At 51.3% G+C, this 21,423-nt stretch overlaps 9 protein-coding genes across 9 annotated transcripts; 5 read left to right on the top strand and 4 right to left on the bottom strand.

Annotated features, from left to right (window-relative positions):
* Window positions 1–8: 8 nt before the first annotated feature.
* On the bottom strand, window positions 9–2,226 carry MRS44_006944 (uncharacterized protein; the record flags this gene model as incomplete). The annotated part of the gene is made up of 4 exons (XM_046279255.2): window positions 9–812; window positions 864–1,087; window positions 1,135–1,829; window positions 1,880–2,226. 4 exons carry the CDS (start codon window positions 2,224–2,226, stop codon window positions 9–11), a joined length of 2,070 nt encoding a protein of 689 aa, XP_046139422.2.
* A 1,161-nt stretch (window positions 2,227–3,387) lies between these two features.
* MRS44_006943 (uncharacterized protein) lies at window positions 3,388–5,085 on the top strand (the record flags this gene model as incomplete). The annotated part of the gene is made up of 1 exon (XM_046281835.2): window positions 3,388–5,085. One exon carries the CDS (start codon window positions 3,388–3,390, stop codon window positions 5,083–5,085), a length of 1,698 nt encoding a protein of 565 aa, XP_046139423.2.
* A 304-nt stretch (window positions 5,086–5,389) lies between these two features.
* Window positions 5,390–7,294, bottom strand: MRS44_006942 (uncharacterized protein; the record flags this gene model as incomplete). The annotated part of the gene is made up of 7 exons (XM_065621929.1): window positions 5,390–5,478; window positions 5,526–5,970; window positions 6,159–6,446; window positions 6,614–6,956; window positions 7,011–7,143; window positions 7,200–7,239; window positions 7,292–7,294. The coding sequence occupies 7 exons, from the start codon at window positions 7,292–7,294 to the stop codon at window positions 5,390–5,392; spliced, it is 1,341 nt and encodes a 446-aa protein (XP_065478001.1).
* A 632-nt stretch (window positions 7,295–7,926) lies between these two features.
* MRS44_006941 (uncharacterized protein) lies at window positions 7,927–9,657 on the top strand (the record flags this gene model as incomplete). The annotated part of the gene is made up of 2 exons (XM_046274472.2): window positions 7,927–8,129; window positions 8,178–9,657. 2 exons carry the CDS (start codon window positions 7,927–7,929, stop codon window positions 9,655–9,657), a joined length of 1,683 nt encoding a protein of 560 aa, XP_046139425.2.
* A 1,072-nt stretch (window positions 9,658–10,729) lies between these two features.
* MRS44_006940 (uncharacterized protein) lies at window positions 10,730–12,232 on the top strand (the record flags this gene model as incomplete). The annotated part of the gene is made up of 1 exon (XM_046273311.2): window positions 10,730–12,232. One exon carries the CDS (start codon window positions 10,730–10,732, stop codon window positions 12,230–12,232), a length of 1,503 nt encoding a protein of 500 aa, XP_046139426.2.
* A 584-nt stretch (window positions 12,233–12,816) lies between these two features.
* On the top strand, window positions 12,817–13,737 carry MRS44_006939 (uncharacterized protein; the record flags this gene model as incomplete). The annotated part of the gene is made up of 1 exon (XM_046274473.2): window positions 12,817–13,737. One exon carries the CDS (start codon window positions 12,817–12,819, stop codon window positions 13,735–13,737), a length of 921 nt encoding a protein of 306 aa, XP_046139427.2.
* A 1,577-nt stretch (window positions 13,738–15,314) lies between these two features.
* Window positions 15,315–16,968, top strand: MRS44_006938 (uncharacterized protein; the record flags this gene model as incomplete). The annotated part of the gene is made up of 5 exons (XM_065621928.1): window positions 15,315–15,561; window positions 15,618–15,846; window positions 15,892–15,966; window positions 16,026–16,249; window positions 16,487–16,968. The coding sequence occupies 5 exons, from the start codon at window positions 15,315–15,317 to the stop codon at window positions 16,966–16,968; spliced, it is 1,257 nt and encodes a 418-aa protein (XP_065478000.1).
* A 194-nt stretch (window positions 16,969–17,162) lies between these two features.
* On the bottom strand, window positions 17,163–19,525 carry MRS44_006937 (uncharacterized protein; the record flags this gene model as incomplete). Its single annotated transcript, XM_065621927.1, has 3 exons — window positions 17,163–18,799; window positions 18,851–18,931; window positions 18,982–19,525. 3 exons carry the CDS (start codon window positions 19,523–19,525, stop codon window positions 17,163–17,165), a joined length of 2,262 nt encoding a protein of 753 aa, XP_065477999.1.
* Window positions 19,526–19,973: 448 nt separating this feature from the next.
* On the bottom strand, window positions 19,974–21,377 carry MRS44_006936 (uncharacterized protein; the record flags this gene model as incomplete). The annotated part of the gene is made up of 1 exon (XM_046274474.2): window positions 19,974–21,377. The coding sequence occupies one exon, from the start codon at window positions 21,375–21,377 to the stop codon at window positions 19,974–19,976; it is 1,404 nt and encodes a 467-aa protein (XP_046139430.1).
* Between the last annotated feature and the right edge of the window lie 46 nt (window positions 21,378–21,423).

Below are 21,423 nucleotides of genomic sequence, written 5' to 3'. Positions count from 1 at the left end.
CCATCGAATTACTTCATATTTGCCAGCACACGCCTGGCCACGGAGAGCACTCCGACACTTCCAATCGCCACGGCAAGTTTTGTTGAATTGGACCAAGCCTGAATGCCGAAGGAACTTGATGACTGGCTCTTGTTGGCACCTGGAAGCTTGAGATTGGCAAGTCCCAGGTGTTCCTGTGACCCATGGATATCGCTCTCCATGAATCCTCCCGCGGACTTTTTCTTTCCTGAGCGAACTCGTGGAACCGTGACTTTGAAGGCCATTGCAGGGTCAAAGAAACCCATCCAGATTATGTCTTCCTTAGGAATTCCGAGGGTTTTGGATACGTTAGCAGGAGACAGAAGCCCTGAGGACTTGATGGCCTGGTAGTCGGTTTCGGAATCGAAGATGGCGTCGATGGTAATCTCATAAGGGCCGGCGTTCTTGGACCGGAGGATGCGGCACAAGTCCGATAGCGTCTTGGGCTCTCGCGGTGGTTGACTTGGTTGGATATGTTTAGCGTGGGGGAGCTGTTTTGGTGTAGGTTTGGGAAGTTGGTCTCGGAGACTTGAGATGCTTTCCCTGAAGGCGGCGTCGGATAAAGCTGGTGAGCCTTTACCGATTGTGGTAATGCTTCCTCTCAGCAAAGGCCCCTGGAGTTTACTGGATGATGGCTTTTCGTTATTGATGATGAAACGTTCCTCACCCGGCTCTAGGCCCATGAGATGATATAGTGAGAATTCAGCGCATGCGCCCATCTCAATCTCCATAAGACCTCCAATTCCAAAGCCAAAATTTCCAGCAGTTGCTTTTTGGCCTGGATAAGGTGCATGCTTTATGTGTGTCAGTGTCCATCTAAACCCAGGAGACAAGTTGGTACTCACAATCATGCCAACCCTTGCCTTGGAGGCAACACTATTCGCAAGCTGCTGCGTAGACGCCAGCGCCTCAGCAACAACGAAAAGCTCCCCTGGTCCCGCGGCATTGTACTGGTCCTTGCCGTAGACGTGGAAATCGAGTTTCCATTCGCCGGCGTTATCGGGATGCTGCTGGTGGACGTAACCCTTGACCATAGCAAGGACGTCGTCGATTTGTGAGATGAGAATGTCTGAAGCATGTTAGAACCAGTGACTTCATAGTGATTGGAAATCTTACAGTCTCTGACGCCACCCAAAAACAGGGTCCGGTAGCCTACCAAGCGCGCAGCTTCGAGCTTCAGTTGATACGGCTTGCCGAATTCCTTGGACGGCCGAAACTGTGCTCCCCTAACCCTCACCGATCTACCATCGGCCATTTGTTCGTATTTCGCCTCAGTGAGATCAAGAGCTCCGCCTGGTCCTCGCAAGAGATCTGGTCTTGTATTCTCATAGAGCGTATGCGCAGCAACAGAAAGAGGCGTGCAGATGGAATCAGGAGCTGTAGGCCTCACGTCAAACAAGCCGTCAGCATAGACTGTAGACACTGCACCATGCGACTTGGGGAGCGAGCACAGTCCTCCACATTCCATGATCTTGCCCATGTGTAGAAAGCCTCTGGTACGAGTCTGGATATCCTCTTCCGTGAGACCCTCAACCTGTCGTTTTAGTTGATACGTGCAGTAAGCGGCATATGGTGATGGATCGTATGCTCTACCGCCGATTATCACGTCGAAGTCGGGGTTGGCATCCATAGCATCGATGAAGGGCTCAGGGCCCATCTGGGCGACAACTCGGACTGATGTTTCGATCTCTTCTTCTGTTGCAGGGGGTACACAGACACCACATCCAGTTAATCGGCCTTGTTTATATCGTTCAAGAATCGTGGATTTGTTAATTCCAGAAAATAAGGATATCGTCTTGAAGTTGTAGTTTCTGGAAAGGAGTTAGCAAACCGGACTGGACTGTGCGAGTGGGAGAGTTACTCGTTTCCCTGCTCGGCAGCAATCTCCTCAATAATTTCCCCAATTCCTTTCACATGTTCGTCAGTCCCATCACCGCCAGCTGACCCAAAAATAAGCGGCACTCGAAACGTGTGCACAAGTCGGAGCAACTTGGACAAGTCTTTAGCGTAGGCTGAACGGGGGCAGGACATGGATCCAAGGGCGAGCTTTTGGGGGCCGCTGTCGGTGGAACCCGAGTCGAGGATAATGGCTGTCGGAATTCCATTGGGGACCATGTGGGCGAGTTCATATCGTGTGAGTTCTTCGTCGAAGCCGTAGCCCAACATGCCGACGGGGGCGATGATCTGGCAGATGGGCTGGGAGGCCATGTTGTCGTTCTGGCTAAGGCCGATCATCTAATAAAAGGGCGATAAAGCCGTGTCTTTGAGTAGGGTTGATGGATTTTGGGGAATTTTCTGAGCTGATAAGTGGCAGAAAGGAGGTCGCAAGTGTGATATATGTTAGACTCGGAGATGCTTCTACCCAGGTATAAGAGCAACAACAACACTATTACCAACCGGACTTTTGGAGCCGCCTTAATCGCCGTTCCCTGTATAAACAATACCTTTAGTCTTCTTTTTCTTCCGATGATGGCAGTGTCAGGCTCAAAGAATTCATGCCGAGGCCGAGTTAAGTTCAAAAGCCGAATTTCGCACCCTATGCCGAAGCTCGCTTACGGTCCCCGCCACGGAGATTTTGGCGTCAGATTCCAACTCCGTCGGATATGCCAAGACCTACGGAGATGGGTGTACCGGGAGAATGACCAATGGAAAAGGTTCTTGGAGACGGCAGTTGGAATCGTAGCGAGAAATGCTTGTGGCAAGCGAAACTTGGCGTGAGAAATGCCATCGTAGGGCTGAACTAAGGTGTGGTTTAGATCTCAAGACCATGTTCACCACCCATGGGCTATTCTTGACCCAGTCGCTAATCCGTCCAATCCCTCACCAAGATACCCGCGGACTCACATGAGCCAATAGGTAGAAAGCCCTCGCATTCTCCGTCTTCCGTCCACCAGCCTCTTCCTCCTCCTCCCAAAGCGTGACCCAACAACTCCGATGGGTTCCAAGTCCGTAGGGCCCTGCAAAATCCTTCCACCACGAATCCAGAAATGATCAACTGTCCATCAGGATGACACCGCCCCGCCCAGGCGCGTTTCGCCTGATGCGCCGAGGGGCGCCCGGGGTCTTGATTGGCCTTGCTCGGATTTGGGACCAATTATAGCATCCCTACAGGGTTTCACGGCAGTTGGGCAGAGTAAGCTCAGCCTTGTCCGTGTGGGCTCTCAGATCAATCTTTGACCGGGGCCATTATCTCGAGGTTATGCTTGGCTTGATACTTAATTGCTCATTTCTCATCTTGGAAGTTGAATTTTTACATTACAATCTTTACTTTTACATCATAACAAGAGACAACAACGAGATTGCATTTGAGCTGCACACTCCAAGTATTCCCAAGACCTCATTGCCACCAATCCCGCCATTCCTGGGGCAATGTCCAAGTACGAACCTTACCGAGGAGAACCGACAAAGTCGGGCGAGATCGCCCCCGACTACGTTGAGCTAGAAACAACAAGATGGCATTCCGTCCCGCAAGAAGAGCAAGAATCAACCGCTTATGACCCTGCACAACCCATCGAAACAGCATCAACCCGGAGCACAAAAAACGACATGGAGACACAACTACCTCTCGGTCAAGCTATCAAGAAGTACCCCAAGATCGCAGGCTATTGTCTCGCCATGACCATTCCCATCATCGGATGGGGCTACGACTTGCTTGTTGTCGGTGCCATTACTGGCGAGGACTCGTTCAAGGCGGATTACGGCAAGATGATTGATGGAGAAATGACCATTCCGGGAAATTGGCTATCTCTGTGGATGGGTCTTCCTCCAGCTGGAGCAGCTGCAGGTGCCATGTTGGGCGGTTGGCTACAGAACCGCATCGGCCGAAAGTTCTCTCTCATGATCGGTAGCATCATCTCAGCCATGGCCATTGCATGCATCTTCTTCTCCCATCTTCCTCCCGAGCCCGGTACCAAGCGAGTCGTCATCACTGTTGGTTTGACTTTCCAAGGATTCACAGTCGGCATCATCAAGACAACTTGTCTTACCTGGGTGTCGGAAAATGCTCCAACAGCACTTCGAGGCCCGGCCATGGCTCTTTTCCCAACCTTTACCTTGATCGGCCAACTTATCGGCGCCATCGTGGTGTATGCGGTCAACCAGATGGGAAATAAGAATGGCTATCTTGGAGCCTTTGGTTCTCAGTGGATTCTCGTCCTTGGCCCTTTCACTCTATCCTGCCTCATGCCCGAAAGCCCTGCTCACCTGATCCGAACGAACCAAGAAGAGAGGGCCATTCGCTCTGCGACCCGGCTTTTCGGCCCCAAGATGAACCCATACAGTGCCTTGGAGAAGATCCGAGAAACCATTGAGGAAGAAAAGGCGACGACTGCATCAGTCTCCTACTGGGCCTGCTTCAAGGGAAGCAACCTCCGTCGTACCATGATCGTCATATTGGCGAACGTCATCCCTGCGTTGTTTGGTCTGGAACTTTTGTCCAATGCCACAGTATTTCTTCAGAGCATCGGCATGGCATCTGGCCCTAGTTTGCTCATCATGATTGGTGGCATCATCGCAGGAATGGTGGCCAACGGCATTGGTTTCTGGCTTCTTTCTCGCACAGGCCGAAGGAGCATGACTATTGTGTCGATGGGTATCGCTTCACTCTTGTGGGGAGCCATGGGTATCTCAGGCTTCTGGTCAGGCCCAGCACTCGCCTGGTTGGCTGCAGGGCTCATGATCTCTGTCATTGTGGTGTGCGGTTTGGGCTGCTGGCCAGCAGGCTACGCAATCATGGGAGAAACAAGCTCCCTGCAACTCCGATCCCTCACGCACGGCATAGGAAGTGTGGCATCCCAAGCTGCATCCATCACCCTAGCTGTTCTGCTACCGATGCTCTTCAGCAAAGACAAGGCAGCCCTTGGAGCAAAGACCGCATTTGTCTTTTGTGGCCTTTGCATTATCGGCGTCGTTCTGGCCTGGTTGTGGATTCCCGAGATGAAGGGTAGGAGTATGATTGAGCTTGATCACATGTTTGAGATGAGGCTTCCTACGAGGAAGTTTAAGAGTTTTAAGATGGAGACGCATGAGATTCAGGAGGCATCGCCGCTGGCTGAACGCGGCGCGTAGACAGATTTGTGCAAGGGAAGGGTTATGATTTATATGATTTGGTTAGAATTTGCAATCTCAAGAGTTACCACCACCTATAGCTAGCGTATCAAGTTGAAGAATAGAAAACTCCTTTGGTTGTACCGACGCTATCCAAGGCCCCGCTGGGCACTGTTGATCGAGATGATACCTCCCTACCTACATAAAGTTCATTCTGGAATTACAGGCTCAAAAAGTAATTAGTAGGATATAGCTACAGGTTAATCCCACCGTAGCCTCCTCGGTCGAACGCGCCTACAATGGCGCCTTGCACCATAGACCATGGCTACTTACCATTGTGGGCCTGTTTTGATTGCTTCTCAAGAGCTTCTCGAAGAACTTCTTTCAGCTTCCCGTCCACACGGCCAAAGTAATCTGCAAATTATTAGCGCTGACACTGATGCGTAGAGCCATAGACGTACCCAACACCTCATTCCTCAACTTGCCAGGAATATCCACCAACGTAGGAAGAATATTGTGAAGAAACTGTTCCTTGCCGCCCTTCTCCTCACAGATGATCTTCCAAAGCTTCCTAGGCTGCTCAAAGTCCTTGTCCATAATCGAAGTCGAAAACGCAGTCACATGTCCAGCCCAGACCTCATGGGTCGGCATCTGAACACGATGGCTGACGGATACTGGACGAAGCTCGGAGAAGACATAGTCTGGGTCGCCTCCGTAGTTTCCGTTCATGGTTCCTGGGCCATCGCGGACGTAGGGGGCGTACACCTTGTTGGTTGGTCGATTCGGTGGGAGTTGGAAGTAGTTGGGACCGACGCTTGACTTGTTAGCGGGTTGCTTTTCAACAAGGATGCTGAGAATACCGGTAACGATGCGCGTCTGGGTAGCTAAACATTCTGGCTTGGAGAACTGTTATTTTGCAGTTAGCTGTTTACTCTCGCCAACGGGCGGAATGGTAACAAACCTGGATCAGCCGAGGGTCCAATGCCTGGCACCATGTTCGACGGCGAGAAGCAAGCTTGCTCAATGTCCTGGAAATAATTGCTCGGCTGCTCAAGCGTCAGCTACAGGGGCGGAAATGGTGTGGGATAACAAACATTCTTGTTGAGCGTCAGACGACCAACAAGCCGCAGCGGATACTTCTCAAACGGCCAGGTGTAAGTGTCGTCGAAAATGTCAATGGGGGCATTCTTGATCTCTTCAGGTTTCATGACCTGGATGTATACACCCCAAGATGGAAAGTCTCCCTTTTCAATGGCCTTGAAGAGATCCTTGACGTGGTAGTCTGGCTCTAAGCCAGCCAACCGGACAGCCGTGTCGGCGTCCATGGTCTTGATGCCTTCGTCGGGCCTGAAGTGCCACTTGACGTAGACATAGCTGCCGTTCTATTACTTGTCAGCTCAATTGATGTCTCGGACACGAGATGGCAACTTGCAGCCTTGTTCAGGGTGTACGTGTGAACACTAAAGCCGTTTATGTTCCTCAACGAAGCCGGAATGCCTCGCTGTCCAAACAAATGCATCAAAGCATGAATGCCCTCTGGATTATTAACATGAAAGTCCCAAAACATGGTATTATCCGGAACATTCGTCTGAGGATGACGCTTGTGGCTCCTGTTCATGGACGGAAACTTGATGGGGTCCCTGATGAAAAACACGGGCAGGTCGTTAAAGACAAAGTCTTGGATGCCCTCTTCGGTGTAAAACTTGGTTGCCCAGCCTCTGACATCGCGGACTGTGTCACTGGATCCTTTTTCACCGCCGACGGTGGAGAGTCTGGTGAGAATCTTTGTCTTTTTGCCGATGCCGGTGAGGAAATTGGCATCAGTCAAGTCTGAGACATCCTCAAGGACCTCGAATTCGCCAAAGGCTCCTGCAGCTTTTGCATGGACGCTTCTGTAGATGCGTTAGTATTATATCACAAAGGAACAGATGAATTTGAGGGTGTACCGCTCAGGAATGCGTTCTCGGGCAAAATGGGCCAAGACCTCAAGGGTCTGGGTGTCGCTCAAGACAATCAAGCCACCGTTGCTGTTGCCATAGCGAACCTGCTGAACTGATCCAGGATTCTCACTCGGTTGCCCTTGACAATTGTGATTAGATACATTGCAGAGTTGCGATGGTATGGGATGCACTTACCGTTGGCGAGCGTGCACAGGGGGTTATCGTTCGGGGCGGACTATGACATGTGAGTCTAGAGTAGCAATCCTCGAACTCGGAATTGAACTGACCATTTTTCTTGATTCGAAGCAGCTCAATGCCTGTCAAAGAGATACTCTCCGGGATCCCAAGGTGAGATGAAGCTCGACTTCTTATCAGCTCCCCCGCTTGACGTATCTCCTCATTGGAACGGAACTACCGGATCAACGTCAACGCAGTTGAAGTCAAAGTAAGCAACCCCGCAGGAACATGCGTCTGCCACTAATGTCATGATGATTGTCATCCAAGCAATGCATGCGGTGTGATTGAACCACCTTCCCCTCACTCGTATCTGCTCGTAACCTCCTCAACAAATCGGTTTGCTCGCTCGCACGGGTCAAAACGAGGACAAGTTCAGGGAGGGCGGATCAGACGCAGGAAAGTTCCCTAAACGAGACAGGGAGACGTATCGGACCAATACAGAGCAAGTGGCTTCAAGCTAGCGACGCGGCCTAATGAAACCTTGTGCCAGACTCACAAACATCATTGGATCGATGGTAATGCCAGATTCGGGCTCGCCTGTACCTTGGCAACGTCGATGACCCGCCCTCTCGTCACACTTGGCCTGACCGTATCTTTCTGGTATATCTCCCTCTAGCCCCATTTCCAATGTCTCTCTTCCTCTCGTCAGATTCCCCAAACACCAACACAGTATCTTTTGCCAATCATGACTACTACCAATCGCCCTGATGAGTGGATGATTGAGCAGGGACTGTCTGGAGCTGTGCTCCCAGTCCTTGACATGACGGGTCCCGAGACCAAGGCCTTGGATCCTCAGACTTTTGGGGAACTCACCAAGGATGAGGAGGCCATCAAGGCTGTCGGTGATCGTGAGAAGCTCTTTGCCGCTGAGCGAAAGGGCTGGACTGGGTAGGCTGCTCATTTTTAGGCTATGCTCGTGCTGATGAATGCATCAAGATTCGTCGAGTGGGAGAATTATCCCAAGAAGAAGGATGCCGCGCACAAGATCTTGACTTCTCAGACGTTCCCGCCCAACCCTGAGTTCCAGCTTGGTCCTATCCCTCCGACCAACCCTGTTCTTCCTGGTACTCATTGGAAGATGTGGCACCACGCCATTGGTGGAGAGCTCACCAAGGTCCCCGAGGACTCGTGGTCTACTGTTCTCAAGGAGAAGCATCCCGATATGCTTCATCTTCTCCAGTTTCCCTACAATGGAGAACCTCCCAAGCGTCTCGTTACTGACCAAGAGTTCACTCCCAACTCTCTTCACTTTGTGAGAAATCATGGCGGTATTCCCATCATCAACAAGGAGGACTACAGCTTCCTCTTGGATGGTCTTGTCGCCAAGCCTCGCTCCTTTACTCTGGATGATCTCATGGATGAGTCTCAATTCCCGCGTATGGAAAAGAGCATCACCATGCAGTGCTCTGGAACTCGCCGCATTGAGCAGATCTTGAAGTACGCCGGTCAAGGCGACGAAGTCCCCCAGGCGCCCTGGGCTGAGGGAGCAATTGGCACGGCTCGCTACGTCGGTATCAGTCTCAAGAAGGTGATCAAGGCATGCGGAGGTTTGGTCGATGGGGCCAAGCACTTGGAATTCTATGGCGCCGACACTTACTTCAAAGACGACAAGACGATGAACTATCTCGTCAGCGTCCCATGGTCCAAGGTAAAAGCGAATGAAGTGATGCTGGCGTGGGAGATGAACGGCGAGGTCCTCCCCAGAATCCACGGCTACCCCCTTCGCATCGTTGTATTCGGATATATCGGCGCCAGAAGCGTCAAGTGGCTGTACCGCATCAAGGCCATCAAAGAACCCTCGCGAGCACCAGTCCAGAGCCAGGAGTACCTCTACTTTCCCCAGCAGGTCGGAAAGCACAACCTCAAGTTGACAGACGGCATCCAGATTCAGGAGATGCCCGTCAGTTCGGCCATCATGTCGCCCTGGACCAAGCAGGTGGTCATCCACAACGGCAAGATCCGTTGCAAGGGCTGGGCGTACTCCGGCGGTGGGCGATGGCCTGAGCGTGTCGAGCTGTCTGCAGACGGTGGTTTCAACTGGTACACGGTTCCCCTCGACAAGTTATCCAAGAAGAGAAGATGGACCTGGCGCATCTGGGAGTTTGACCTCCCCTGCGATGTTGAAGGATGGATCGAGATTGTCTGCCGTTGCTGGGACAACTCCCTCAACACACAGCCTCCCAACATCCGCACAGCTTGGAACTGGGGCTTGCACGTCACCAGCTCTTGCCACCGAGTTTCCGTCTACAGCGTCAACAAGAGCAGGCCCAAGACCAAGGCTCGATTGGACGAGTTTGATGATAAGGGTATCCCCTTTGGTCCCATCACTGTCCCTCTCGCGTTTCCGTCTCAGAGCTGGGATGATTATGAGAAATTTTGGCAAGAGAATGGCCCGCGCGACGCGGAGGATGATTAAATTGTACGGCAAAAGGTTTCTTTGTAAACAGATTTGATAGTTAGCTCGCGATCAATAACAAGAATGGTATTAAGAGGTATGCTTTGTGGCTGTCGTGATGTGTCTTCGCCTCTCGCATCCAAGGACAAGCAAAGCGCCCCTGAATGATACTAGATTGTAAAAATAGCAGCACGACTTCATTATTTGGTTTCTTACCTTGCAGGACGGCATGTCCTATCGATTCGCGATATCCGCCAGCCACGAAAGTGGGGAGGTGCATTAGACTGCAAGTCGTGACGGCTTCACTTCACAGCACAAGCTGATAGGCCTGTCTCTTGTAGCACAGCAAATGTCACTTTTTCAAGTTGGCTACACGACCTCTTTTATTTGCCGGCCACAAATAGACTTCCGATCTGCCGTCCAATCGCCCCCCGTACAATGCCTGAATACCCTCAGCCCGTCTTGTGCCGCCTCAGCTGAGGCTGCAGAGCATTCCTCTTTTGGGTAGTAGTGTCTCACTTATTTCGCGCATAGGTACAAGAGGCGATATCGCGTCTTGTACACGTCATGTTGAACTCAATTGCTCGAATATAGATGGTAGGCAAAGAAAGGGTTCAATAGTTGTCTTCAGGTCAACACGACGACAGCGCTCGGACATCTCGACCCCCAGACAAGCCTTGTCCCTTGCATTCAACTTCGATCTTGCTGTAACCTCATCCAAGATCAATCCCGATCTTTCAAGATTGCCTTTTCCCACCTGAACTATCCCCCTCGGCTTTAGGTTCCCTGTACCTGTCATCTACCGGCGCGGCCCGATGTCTCAGAGGCGTGGAGAGCTGGGCGAATGAGCCTCAGCAGCTCTGCATATCCTTACACAATGGCATACGTAAACCAAGCTTTCACCACCAACGATTGATGGCTCGTCTGAGACAGTAGCATGCATGTGACGTGAGCTGGAGAGCTGAAGGCGCGTTGATGCCCAGTTCCCCGGACGCCGGGTGGATAGTGGTGTAGAGTAAGTTAAATAGTCTTCTCTCTGCTCCTTTGCGTATTGTTTTATTGTGCATAGCTTATCTTTCGACTCGTCTCAACGATGAAGGTCGATCTTCACTTAGGGCAGCCCTCTGCCACCACATGTCAAGCCTCTCGCGCCTCCGCGCCATACCACAGACGCCACCCTCTGAATCTCGGGAGATCGGTTCCCGGGAACAACTCCCACACCTTTGCGAGCTGGACTCGAACATTTGTCGCGTACGTCGATCAACGATATCGACGTCCAGAGATTCCATCATGGCCTCAGCCCATCCAAGACCTAAGTGACCTCATCGAGAGCACTCCAGAGCTTCGAATGCTTGCCTCAGCCATGTTTGATGAAGTTCCAAGCAAGCAGCCTTATCTCAGGGATCCGGCCGGACACAGACAGGTTCGGGATTACCAGCACATGCTTCATCTCTTCTCCATCATCATGACCAAGATTGCGCCCAGTTGGAGCATGTCGGAGCATGGCCTAGGCATCGTCGGATTTCCATTCAATGCTGTTCTCGACTGGCCCATGGCGACTCGCAGCGGATACGCCTTCTTCCTCAGAGCCGAGGTCAACGCCAAGCTCAAGGTCATCCTTGACACATGGAGAGACAATGTCCTCAAGACCAACAAGTCGCAATACGTTCTCACCACGGATCCAGACGGATGGCTTAGCAGCAAAGTACTGGTTACCATTGAAGGAGAGACCAATGTCGACGGTCAAGAGCCCCTACCCTTCCATCAGATCTTTGAATGCGATCCCATCGGTGATCCTGTACACTGGGGCTTCCAGTGCTGGGACGACTTTTTCGTGAGGAAGTTCAAGGATATGGACAAGATTAGGCCCGTTGCATTCCCTGATGACCCAAGATGGATCGTCAATGCTTGCGAGTCGAGACCATTTGCTCTGCAGGCCAACGTCAAGGAATACGACACCTTCTGGCTAAAGGGACAGCCATACTCTGTCGTCGAAATGTTGAACCACCACCCCGACGCAGGTCAATTTGTCGGCGGCACAGTATTCCAAGCCTTTCTGAGCGCCACGGCCTACCATCGCTGGAGTTCCCCAGTCTCAGGGAAAGTCATCCACTCCGAAATCATCGACGGGACATACTTTTCAGAGCCAACCTTTGACGGCTTTGCAAACCCAGAAGGCCCTGATCAAGCCGGCCCAGACCGAGCTCAAGGCTACATATCCCATGTAGCTACACGTGCCATGTTTTTCATCGACACGGAGGGTCCAGTCGGAGTTGTATGCGTTCTCTTTGTTGGAATGGCTGATGTATCAACGTGCGAGATCTTGGAACGGTTTCGGCGAGGTCTACCGCAGAGTGTCGCCAAGGGAGAGGAGTTGGGCATGTTCCATCACGGAGGATCAACCTATTGTCTTCTTTTCCCACCAGATGTGAACCTTACGTGGGTTACTGCAGCATATCCTGGTATCTCGGATAAGAACATTCCGATTCGCAGCGGGCTGGCGTATGCATGTCCTGCAGCCTCGACGAGGCGTGCGCGCCCTACGGCTATTACAGCTGGGAAAATGCTGGGTTTTGATAAGATGGACTTGCTCTAACTAGTGAGTCGCTTTAATGTGGACTATGAACATAAAATGTTGAAAGAAAATTGTACTTCCATTTGAATAAATACTTCAACGTCATTTCGACTCATTTGGCCCCTCCAGGCAGACAATGATAGCACTTGTTATCCCCAAGCGATGCTTCAGCACAGCATCCTTCCAGAAAGACGTTGACAAAACCCACTCGTCATTGGCTGAATTACGCATCCTGATCCAAGCTTACGTCTCCCTCATCACAGTCCATCCCCAAACAAGCAGCATTAATTTCGCGTTATGCCCGGATCCCACGGAGTTCGATGGAGCGGATTTCGGATGCACGGCAAGCCGACATGTTTGCCTGTTGGGCTGAATGCTCGATAATCGGACACCGTTAGTGGATACAATCTCCAGCCATGAAACATCGAATATCGACCTCGCTTGGAATATCGGGGCCGGCTGAAAGCCAATGTCCGACGGGGAGGCCTCTGAAAGCCTGCCCCGCCCGTCTATTAAAGTAAGCACTAACTCTCAACTTCATGTTGTATAGCACTCGAACATCTCTACAGCTTCACATTTTCAAGACACAGAATATCAAATCCATCATGTCCGAAAAGACTTTCCGGGCCTACAGCCAGGAGCAGGGCAAAAACTACGCCCAGCTGCGCCTCGACTACAATGACAGCCTTTACCAGGCCATTCTTGACTTCCAAAAGGCCGGCTCCGGCCAATTCGATACCATCATCGACATTGGCTGTGGTCCCGGAACCGCAGTCCGCAAGCTTGCGCCAAACTTCAAAAATGCCTTTGGCCTTGATCCATCAGAGGGAATGATCAGCACTGCTCGATCCCTCAGCACTCCAGACGAGGGCATCCGCTTTGAGGTGTCATCGGCAGAGACACTCGGCTCTGAACTTGAGACGCCTATTCCCGAAGAGAGCGTTGATGTTATCACTGCTGCTACATGCGCTCACTGGTTCGACATGCCCAGCTTCTGGGAGCGAGCTGCCAAGGTTCTGAAGCCTGGCGGCACAGTTGCTTTCTGGACCGGCGGCGATCTTCGTGTCGACAAGACCATGACCGAGCACGTTGCCCTCCAAGCCGTTATTGATGAACTCGATGAACAGCTACAGGACTTCTTCCTGCCAGGCAACTTGCTCACCCGCGACTTGTACCGCCGCATCCCCCTCCCCTGGACTTGTCCAACTCCTGTGCCTGAATTCGACGAGTCATCCTTCAAGCGCCTCGAGTGGAACACGGGTCCCGTTTCTCCATCTAACTGCTTCTTTGCCAAGAAGCAGCCTCTCCCTCCGGTCTTGATCGAGCTGATGCTTGGAACCGCCAGCCCAGTTACGAGATGGCGAGAGGCCCACCCAGAAGCTGTGGGCACTGAGCAAGATGTTTTGCGGATAATGAGAAGGAAGCTTGAAAAGATCCTTCACGACTCTGGTGTCGAGGAAGGTGCGCAGCTTGTCCACGGTGACATGGAGGGGGCTTTGCTATTGGTGCGAAAGAAGGCTCCCTAGAGAGAAGCCTCGTACTCGATGCCTCAACTGCCATTCTTAGTTATGGACTGAAAGTAATATCGTATCACCGACAAGCTAGTCTGGCTTGGTTGGGAGGATGCCAGACTCAGGTCAAACTTCAGTCGATTTAAGCCCACAGGCTGCCGTTAATAATATCGTAATACCTACCAGGCCAACCATTACTTGCCTAACATCCAAGATATTGTGATTTAATGAGGTGTCTTCTCCTACTTCTTCTCAATATTTCGAAACCCGGTGTTACTGATTAGGAGTTTCTTGTGATAGTTTGGTTTAAGTGCCACTCGCTCTTCCCATCTCCTTAAGTTTCCCTTTCAAGTCGCTATTGAGGAAGCAAGTCATGTATCATTCACCCTCCTTATTCCCAGAGCCTTGCTAGTTTCTCCCGTGTTGCAGCACTCTCATTGCTCCTTTTTTGAGATTGAGATTTGTAGAATAAATGCATTCCAGTTCCATGTCACTCATTTGTCCACTATCTTTTCGACCGTAGCTAGTTGATCGGCCAGCCGGTCCGATTTTCTGCATAGAATGTCAGCACGATAGACAAGCAATAGCGCAAGGGGCCAAGCAGTTACAGAAATAATATTGTAAGCTGAAGCGCACCGAGAAAGTGCAGTTCCAGATCGGTGGCCTCTCGGAGAGACGCAAGATCACTACGGCACCAGTACCACGGCTTCGAGTTTTTGACGTTGAGCTTGTCGTTCATTGCCTTGAGATGATCTTCAACGCGTTGTATACAGTCGTCAAAATCCTCTATCAAAGGCGTCACCTCCATGTTTGACGACACCCAGCGAGAGGACAACAGATCCTTGAGCCGCGAGACATATGCTTGTCTGTCGACTCTATAGCTCTCGAAATACTGCCTCTCAACACTTTCATTGCGTGTGACTGTGTATAGTGCCACAATGAATGTGAAGAGACCCAGGGCGAATGTCAAAATGCCCGTGATATTTCCAGTTGTTGAAAGTGGGCTGTCATCTGGGCAATCAGCCATCGATGCACTAGAGAAATAGGCCAGAGTAAGACAAAGCGGGGATGAGAGAACAAAGCTTCGGAGAGAAGAGCGCGAAATGAATGAAATTTCTAAATCCTAGAAGCACTGAGAAGCTCGGCTTCCATAGAGTTGCAGGAGGAGGCCGAGGTTGGTTTCGGGGCTACTGCTTGAGCTCGTCTTGTCAGCATACCGCTCGGGGTGATGTCACGCAATCATGGGCAGCACTTGTGCGCCGTGTGGCGGGCGAGTAGCGTTCTGGAGGGTCGCTTACCACCCGAGCAGAATAAAGCCGTGATTTCATAGGACAACGTGCATGAATGTCTCCTGAGCGGTTAGGGTGCCAACCGTATGGCTGTCCAGCTCCATGATCACCAGCCATGGGTACAGGCAGGATTAGCCAATCAAATCCATTCCAGTACCCTGAGGTATGTTCAGCTCTCTGTGGCTGGCAGGCCCCTGAACCCCCTCTAACATAAAACCAAAGAGATATTAAGAACATTCCCAGCACTTTTGACCTTGAGATTGCGACGATGCTTGGTATTTTCGACACTAATCTCCGGACGCCATGCACAATAACGTCGTTGTAATCTGTAAGGGTGGAAAGGTCAACTTTGCCATCTATCAAACACCGCTAGTCGAGGACCATCAGGATCCGGGCCTTCAACGAGAATACACGCCTGTAGTGCCAGAGGATGACGGGACAGGTCTCACAGCGTCCGTCCCGCTCCGTCTACATGAGGCCACCGCGACCACGAAATGGAAGCCCGCAACAAAGAATGATCTAGGGGCCGACTACCTGGCTGCCATCAAAAGTAAGCTATCGCCATAGTTTATTACGTACTATGTTTCTAATGAAACCTTTGGTCAGATGGTCGCGGCGTTGCAATCCGAGCGCACGGCGCAACGGAGGGTTACCGCTTCAGGGTGAAGATCATAGCAGGCGGAGTGAATGCGGCCTCCCCGCCACCTTTCAAGTCGTCACCTCCTAAGACATCATACCCTGACTATTTCATAATGCCTGATCAGCAGTGGGTGTTTGGAGTACGTGTTGGGGAAAGCTCCGTGCGGCAATTCAGGGTGCTTGAGGGCGGGAGTTGGTATGTTGTCTCGGCCAAGTACTAAGGCTTGTCACTAACATTTAGGAGGTTCTCTTTGAAGTCTCTCTATGGAAGAACAGAAGATGAGAGCATTGAGATCCAGGTCACTGGTTATCGTCGGTAGGTGAAGAAACATGCCCCCAAGAGAGAGTCGCCGCTTATTTGACCAGCACATGTAGAGATCAAAATACCCCAGACCCATACGCGGATCTTCCCCTCACAGCGACTAGGACTCCAGGAGGCTTCACCATCTTCGTAGTTTCCATGAGTGGAAAGAGGGTTGCCCTCGAAGAGATGAGTTCATCCGACACGGTGAAGAACCTGAGATTAAGAATCCAAGAGGAGGAGGGTACCCCAATTCATAAACAGAGGATCGTCTTCAACGGACACCAATTGGAGGATGGTATGTCAATTCGACTATTTGAATGACTCCAGTTCTTAACAAGCTCTGAAACTAGAAGGGTCTCGGAAACTAGAACGGTGTATTTGCGACTACAACATCGGGAAGGTGAGCCATAAGAGCTCAGGCACGCATATTTTGTGAGTGGCAGTTAACGTTGGTAGGGAGATACTGTCCATCTAGTCTTGCAACTATCAGGTGGAGGTTACAGTATCATGTCCACACTGTCAGACCTTTCAGGGACAGAAAATGCCGAGGCGTCACTAAGACCAGAGCAGCTCGGCCCAGGTGGGCGCATACATCAAGACTTTGCTATTGATCTGGAACCTGAATCTTGGGAGACACTCGAAACTTGGACCATGAGGTTCTACTTCTTCGATGCCGATAATTTCAAAAGCAAAACCGGGCTAGACCTCGACCCGACTGACAATGTCGAGAGGCAGTACCAAGTTGATGATTTTGTGGAAGATCGATTCCCGTCGTTTAGAGGGAAACAGGCAGTTGTCTCGATACCATCCATTGCGCAACTTTACGGGCGGTCCAAAGGGGAGGGGCAGCAAGATGATAGGAACTTGAACTGCGCTCAGAACGAAGAAGATGCTGGCCAGCAAGGAGACACAAACGAGGACGTTAATCCGGGACAACGAACAAGCACGCCCACGCAAAAGCAGAGTCGGGGCAAGAAATGGTTGTCTACGATCATGTGTGGGAGGAAATGGTAGTTGATTTCTTCGTATCTAACATTACTAAGTATTAAAAAATACCAACTGGACACTTTTGTAAACTTTGTGACACGATCAAAAGAAGCCATCAGCAAAAAATGACACCACAGTTGTTGGCACATGCGGCCGTTAACACCCAGCACTAAAGACATAAGATATGCGGATTCTAAGCGCCTGACCGCTCCATCTTCAGGTTAAATAAGAATGAACCTCGAGGGAGGTGCCCCCCTTTCCAGGATATCAATATTATCAAAAGCAATACCAACTCGACGATACGCGCCTTGGATATTCTCAACAGGCTTCACAGCAAGACATATGCTCAAAGGCTCCATCAGAGTTGCCTTCCCCAGTAATAACAAGAGCACGGAATCCCCATCTTTTAAACCTTCCGTAGGGTCACAAGGACAATCCGCCAGGAATTGGTGGTTATCTTCATCATCTTCATCCTCATCCCCAGGGATGCTGAAGGGAAAGCCCATGGTTGATTCGTCAGTGGTCGAGACAGTCACAGTCACCGAAGCAGCCTCCAGCTCGATCTGACCGGATCGAACAGACCCAAACTGGTGGCCATCGGTTCTACACCACGTCCCCTCTTCAATGATGCCAATCCGAGGATCCGTCTCAAAGCTTTCGAATAAACCGTAAGCAGCTGATAGGTATGGTCCGCCTCTTTGTAGGGACATCCAGGACCAAGAGGGGATCCCACCACCAAGCCGAGTTGCGTTTTTATAGTCCTTTAAAAAGGGGTAATTGCCCCAGGCCAGGCCCAGCGGGAGGTCCTGGAGCCATAGGCCGGCAAGATACTTGTCCTTTGTCGCTTCTTGTATCTTCAAGGCCACTCCAGCAATTGCATAGGCCCGGTCTGACTCTCTTGTTAGAGCCATGGAGGCATACTGGGTCACGACCGTGTGCCAAAAGTCTCGAGCCTGCCGAGAAACATCCACACTTGGAGGGTTTCTTTGAATCTTGTCGAACCATCTCTTCTCCCAGCAATCAACCAGGAGAAGTGGAGGGGCTGGGCTCTGTTTCTCGAGCATGACTTCCATTTCTAGCAATATTTTCCAGTTGTTGTCCATGTCTTTGCACTCGCAGGCCACAGACTCCCGACATTGCCACATGAGCTCGGAGCAGGAGAAAAAGGCGGTTCGGGGTGCCAATAACTTCTCTTGGTAGACCCATGCCCTATCAAGTAACGGGCATTCTAATGCTCTGCCAAGATACTCATCCCCAAGGATAGACCCATGTCCGAGTACATTGGGGGGCCGGACAAGGACTGCCGCCGTCGAAGTGTCCATGGGCTGGATCACACCCGTTGTCCATCTTTCGTAATGCATTTCAGGACCAGGCCACCAGCTAGAATCGGGATGAAGGCTGGAGTCGGATTGCGCGCTGACACTAGCATCGACGTCTGCGAAAACCTGGAATCTCGTTCTGAAGAGAGATTGAGACGAGTTTTGAGATGTAGCGGCGGCCAAGTTGAGGTAGCTGTGCGAGTAGATGCCAGCCATTTGTGCCGACTGCTCAAGCCAGTCATCGTCATCATCTTGGATTGTACACATTGAGTCAATCCAGAGATAGGACAGGCTAAGCTTCCGTAGGAGGATGATAACGTCCTGAAAGAGGGTTGGGAGTTCCTCCCACTCTATCCCTCGTATCCTTGCCTCGTAAGAATCTTTCGTCGTCTGGAGCGGCTTACTATCGATCAGATTTCCCCAGCAATGGCTGAGAGTCGCATATGGCCAACAGGTCAGCGGGTGACTTTTGGTCTCTATGAGTCTCTGCTCGTCCGAGGAGATATAGATCAATCGTTTTGGTTGGCTTTGGGGCTTGACTGAACATTGTTCGTGCTTGTCACACGATTTAAGCCATCTCTTCAAGATACCCGCTGCTGAGTCGGGGCTTAAGTGACACACAGGAACCGCACCTCGTCCAAATGCTGAATGAAAAGGACTTCGAGGGTCATCTAGCGTTTCGTTCAGCTGGATAATCTTGGGCAGTTTTGGTTGCACCTACTCTCGTTTGTAGAAAACTCAATTCGCCCAAGACGGTCCGTCAAGTTAGACCTGAGCTTCAGATCGAGACGACGGAGAAAAAGGCTCCTGCCAGGGCGCAACTCAATGCTTATATTCGGCCCCCCGCAAGGCTCCTCTTCGGACGAGTTTTCTATTGAACTAGACACGCTCGGATCTGGACCTGCGAGGCTCTGGGCAGAATCCTGGTTGGCTTCATTGCCCTTCTCGCTATCGTGTTTCTTGTCTTCGTTCTCGTCGGTTGTGCTGTCATCGTATGAGTGCTCGCTCTCCTCTTCAGCTTCCCAGCTCTCGTCCCCCCAGAAAGCTGCCATGCCCTCATCAAGGACAGTGCAGATGGGGCAAAACTGTTGGGCGGCCTCTATGATTTTCTCCCGATTAATTCTTCGGGACCGGGGTGCTGGGTAACGGTCAGGCTCGCTGAATCTTTCCGACACATCGAATCTGTCGTATTCAAGGTTCAAACAGGCCGGGCAAACGTTTTCCTTGCCGGCAGATGGTGAATCTCCTAAAGCTTCGTTCGCCATGATGGCATGCGTGGCTGGTTTTTATTGAAAGAAACGAGACGAGACTGGATGTCAGAAAATCCGGCGTTGCATTAAAAGTAAGATGCAGCCTGATTTCAGCAGTCATTTCTCACGCCCAGGTCGAGTCAGCAAGTGGGGGACGCTGCCAGCAAGGGGTCTTCCTCAAGACGAAAGCAGCACCTGGACAAGACACAACGGCAACGAACAAGCCTGAGGAGTTTCCAAGTGCTTCGGGATTCGACTACGATTATGAGGCTACTATTACAAGTCAAGTTAGTCATTTTAACCGCTCAAAATTGAAAGCCAAATTCGTCTTTTGCTATTATTGCTTGCATGCTAAATCCAGTCCGCTCAGCCGCCATGTCATGAAACCATCGAAATTATAAGACGCCATACCCAAGACCCCATTTCCAACTTCAAGCAAACAACTATTCATATATCTGAAAAATTATGCAGCCATTTTCCACCGCTCATACGTCGCAGAAACCAACGCCTCAAACGCCCTGCGATCTTGCTTATCCATCACCTGAGCGAGGTTAACAGGCCTCGTCGGATCCTTGTCGTCTCGATAAGGGTAGTAACCAAAATCCTTCGAAGCGATCCAAGGACTAGGCTTTTTTGAAATGTCAAACGTGATGTAACGGTCCGGTGATAGCCAAGAAGGCTTAGAAACATCCAATTGGCGGAAGAAATCTGTCGGTTTATCCCAAGTGAGGCAGAATTCTGCAAGTCGAGGAAGACTCTCTCGGATATTGTCGAATACTGTCTCCCACCTCCCGGAGAAGAGATAGACCTGATGTTCGTCCCACCCGTAGTAAGGCTCGCTGGACACCCTCTCCCAATCCTCGGTATCGATACGCCACCCTTCAATGTCACCCTCATACAAGCGCATGTGCGAAGCGATGAAACAACGGTTCAATCGCAGACAAGTCAGCGTTTTCTGAGCAAGCACCCAGTCAAACTGACTATGATGTCCAATCACGTATTCGCCGAGTGTCAACGTCCTGAGGAATGGAAAGTCGAGGCCCTCGCCGTCAAACTTGCCCGGCATTACCCCCCAGCGGTCTTGAGAGGCGAGTGTGAGTTCGACGAGCTGGTTGGCAAGAGAAGGGAGGAGTGACTTTTGCAGGTGTGGCTCGTATTCGCGGCGCTCCGTGTGGTGTGTGTCATAGGCGAAGGCGTTTCGAGTATGTTCCACGCAGAACATGATGTGCAAACGGGTCATGTCTTTGAGGAGGCCCTCATAGATGTTGAGCGGGAGAGCAATGTTTTGCAGGTTCTCGAGTGCCAGCTCTCGGATCTCTGTCACGTCAGAAGTGCCACCGCGGGCTCTCCGCTGCTGCAAGGCATTGAGAACGTTCCTTAGTGTATGTTCGCGCGTGGACTGCAGCTCGCGGTCCCTGGTGCTTCCAAAGTGGATATGATCCCCAAGACACCACTTGGAAAATCTAACGCTGATTGACCTGATATGGCGAAGCTCGGCAATTTTATCGATCGCCGAGGTGAAGGCAGGCCATTCACCCTTTTCTTCCCAGTCGTGCCATGTCGTCGGCTCACGGCCGTGTACCAAGTCCTTTGCCGGGCATGTCTCGATGGCTACGCTCTGGGCGGCACCACGTACGGTTTCGAGACTGACTAGGTTCTTCCAGGATTGAAAGTCTTGGCCCGCGGTCTCCAGAGTATGGTATAACGTGAGGTTTTTGAACAGCGCCTTGGTTACCAGGTCGTTCCACAAGTGGCACACCAGGCGGGCCTGGCACAGATCGCGACGGCTTTGGTCTCTGTAAAGAGGAGCCAGGTGGTCAAGAATTCGAGCAATTAATTCCGTCGGCAGGTTGTTCAGATTCATCATGATAGAAAAGTGGCGCTAACGTGTGTCCCAGGAACATGAAGCAGTC

This window comes from Fusarium solani, assembly GCF_023522795.1.
Source record: "Fusarium solani strain SB1 chromosome Unknown bctg00000003_1, whole genome shotgun sequence".
Classification (NCBI taxonomy): Eukaryota; Fungi; Ascomycota; class Sordariomycetes; order Hypocreales; family Nectriaceae; genus Fusarium; species Fusarium solani.
Note: the sequence above shows the minus strand (reverse complement) of the source record. Positions and strands in the feature narration are given on the sequence as shown.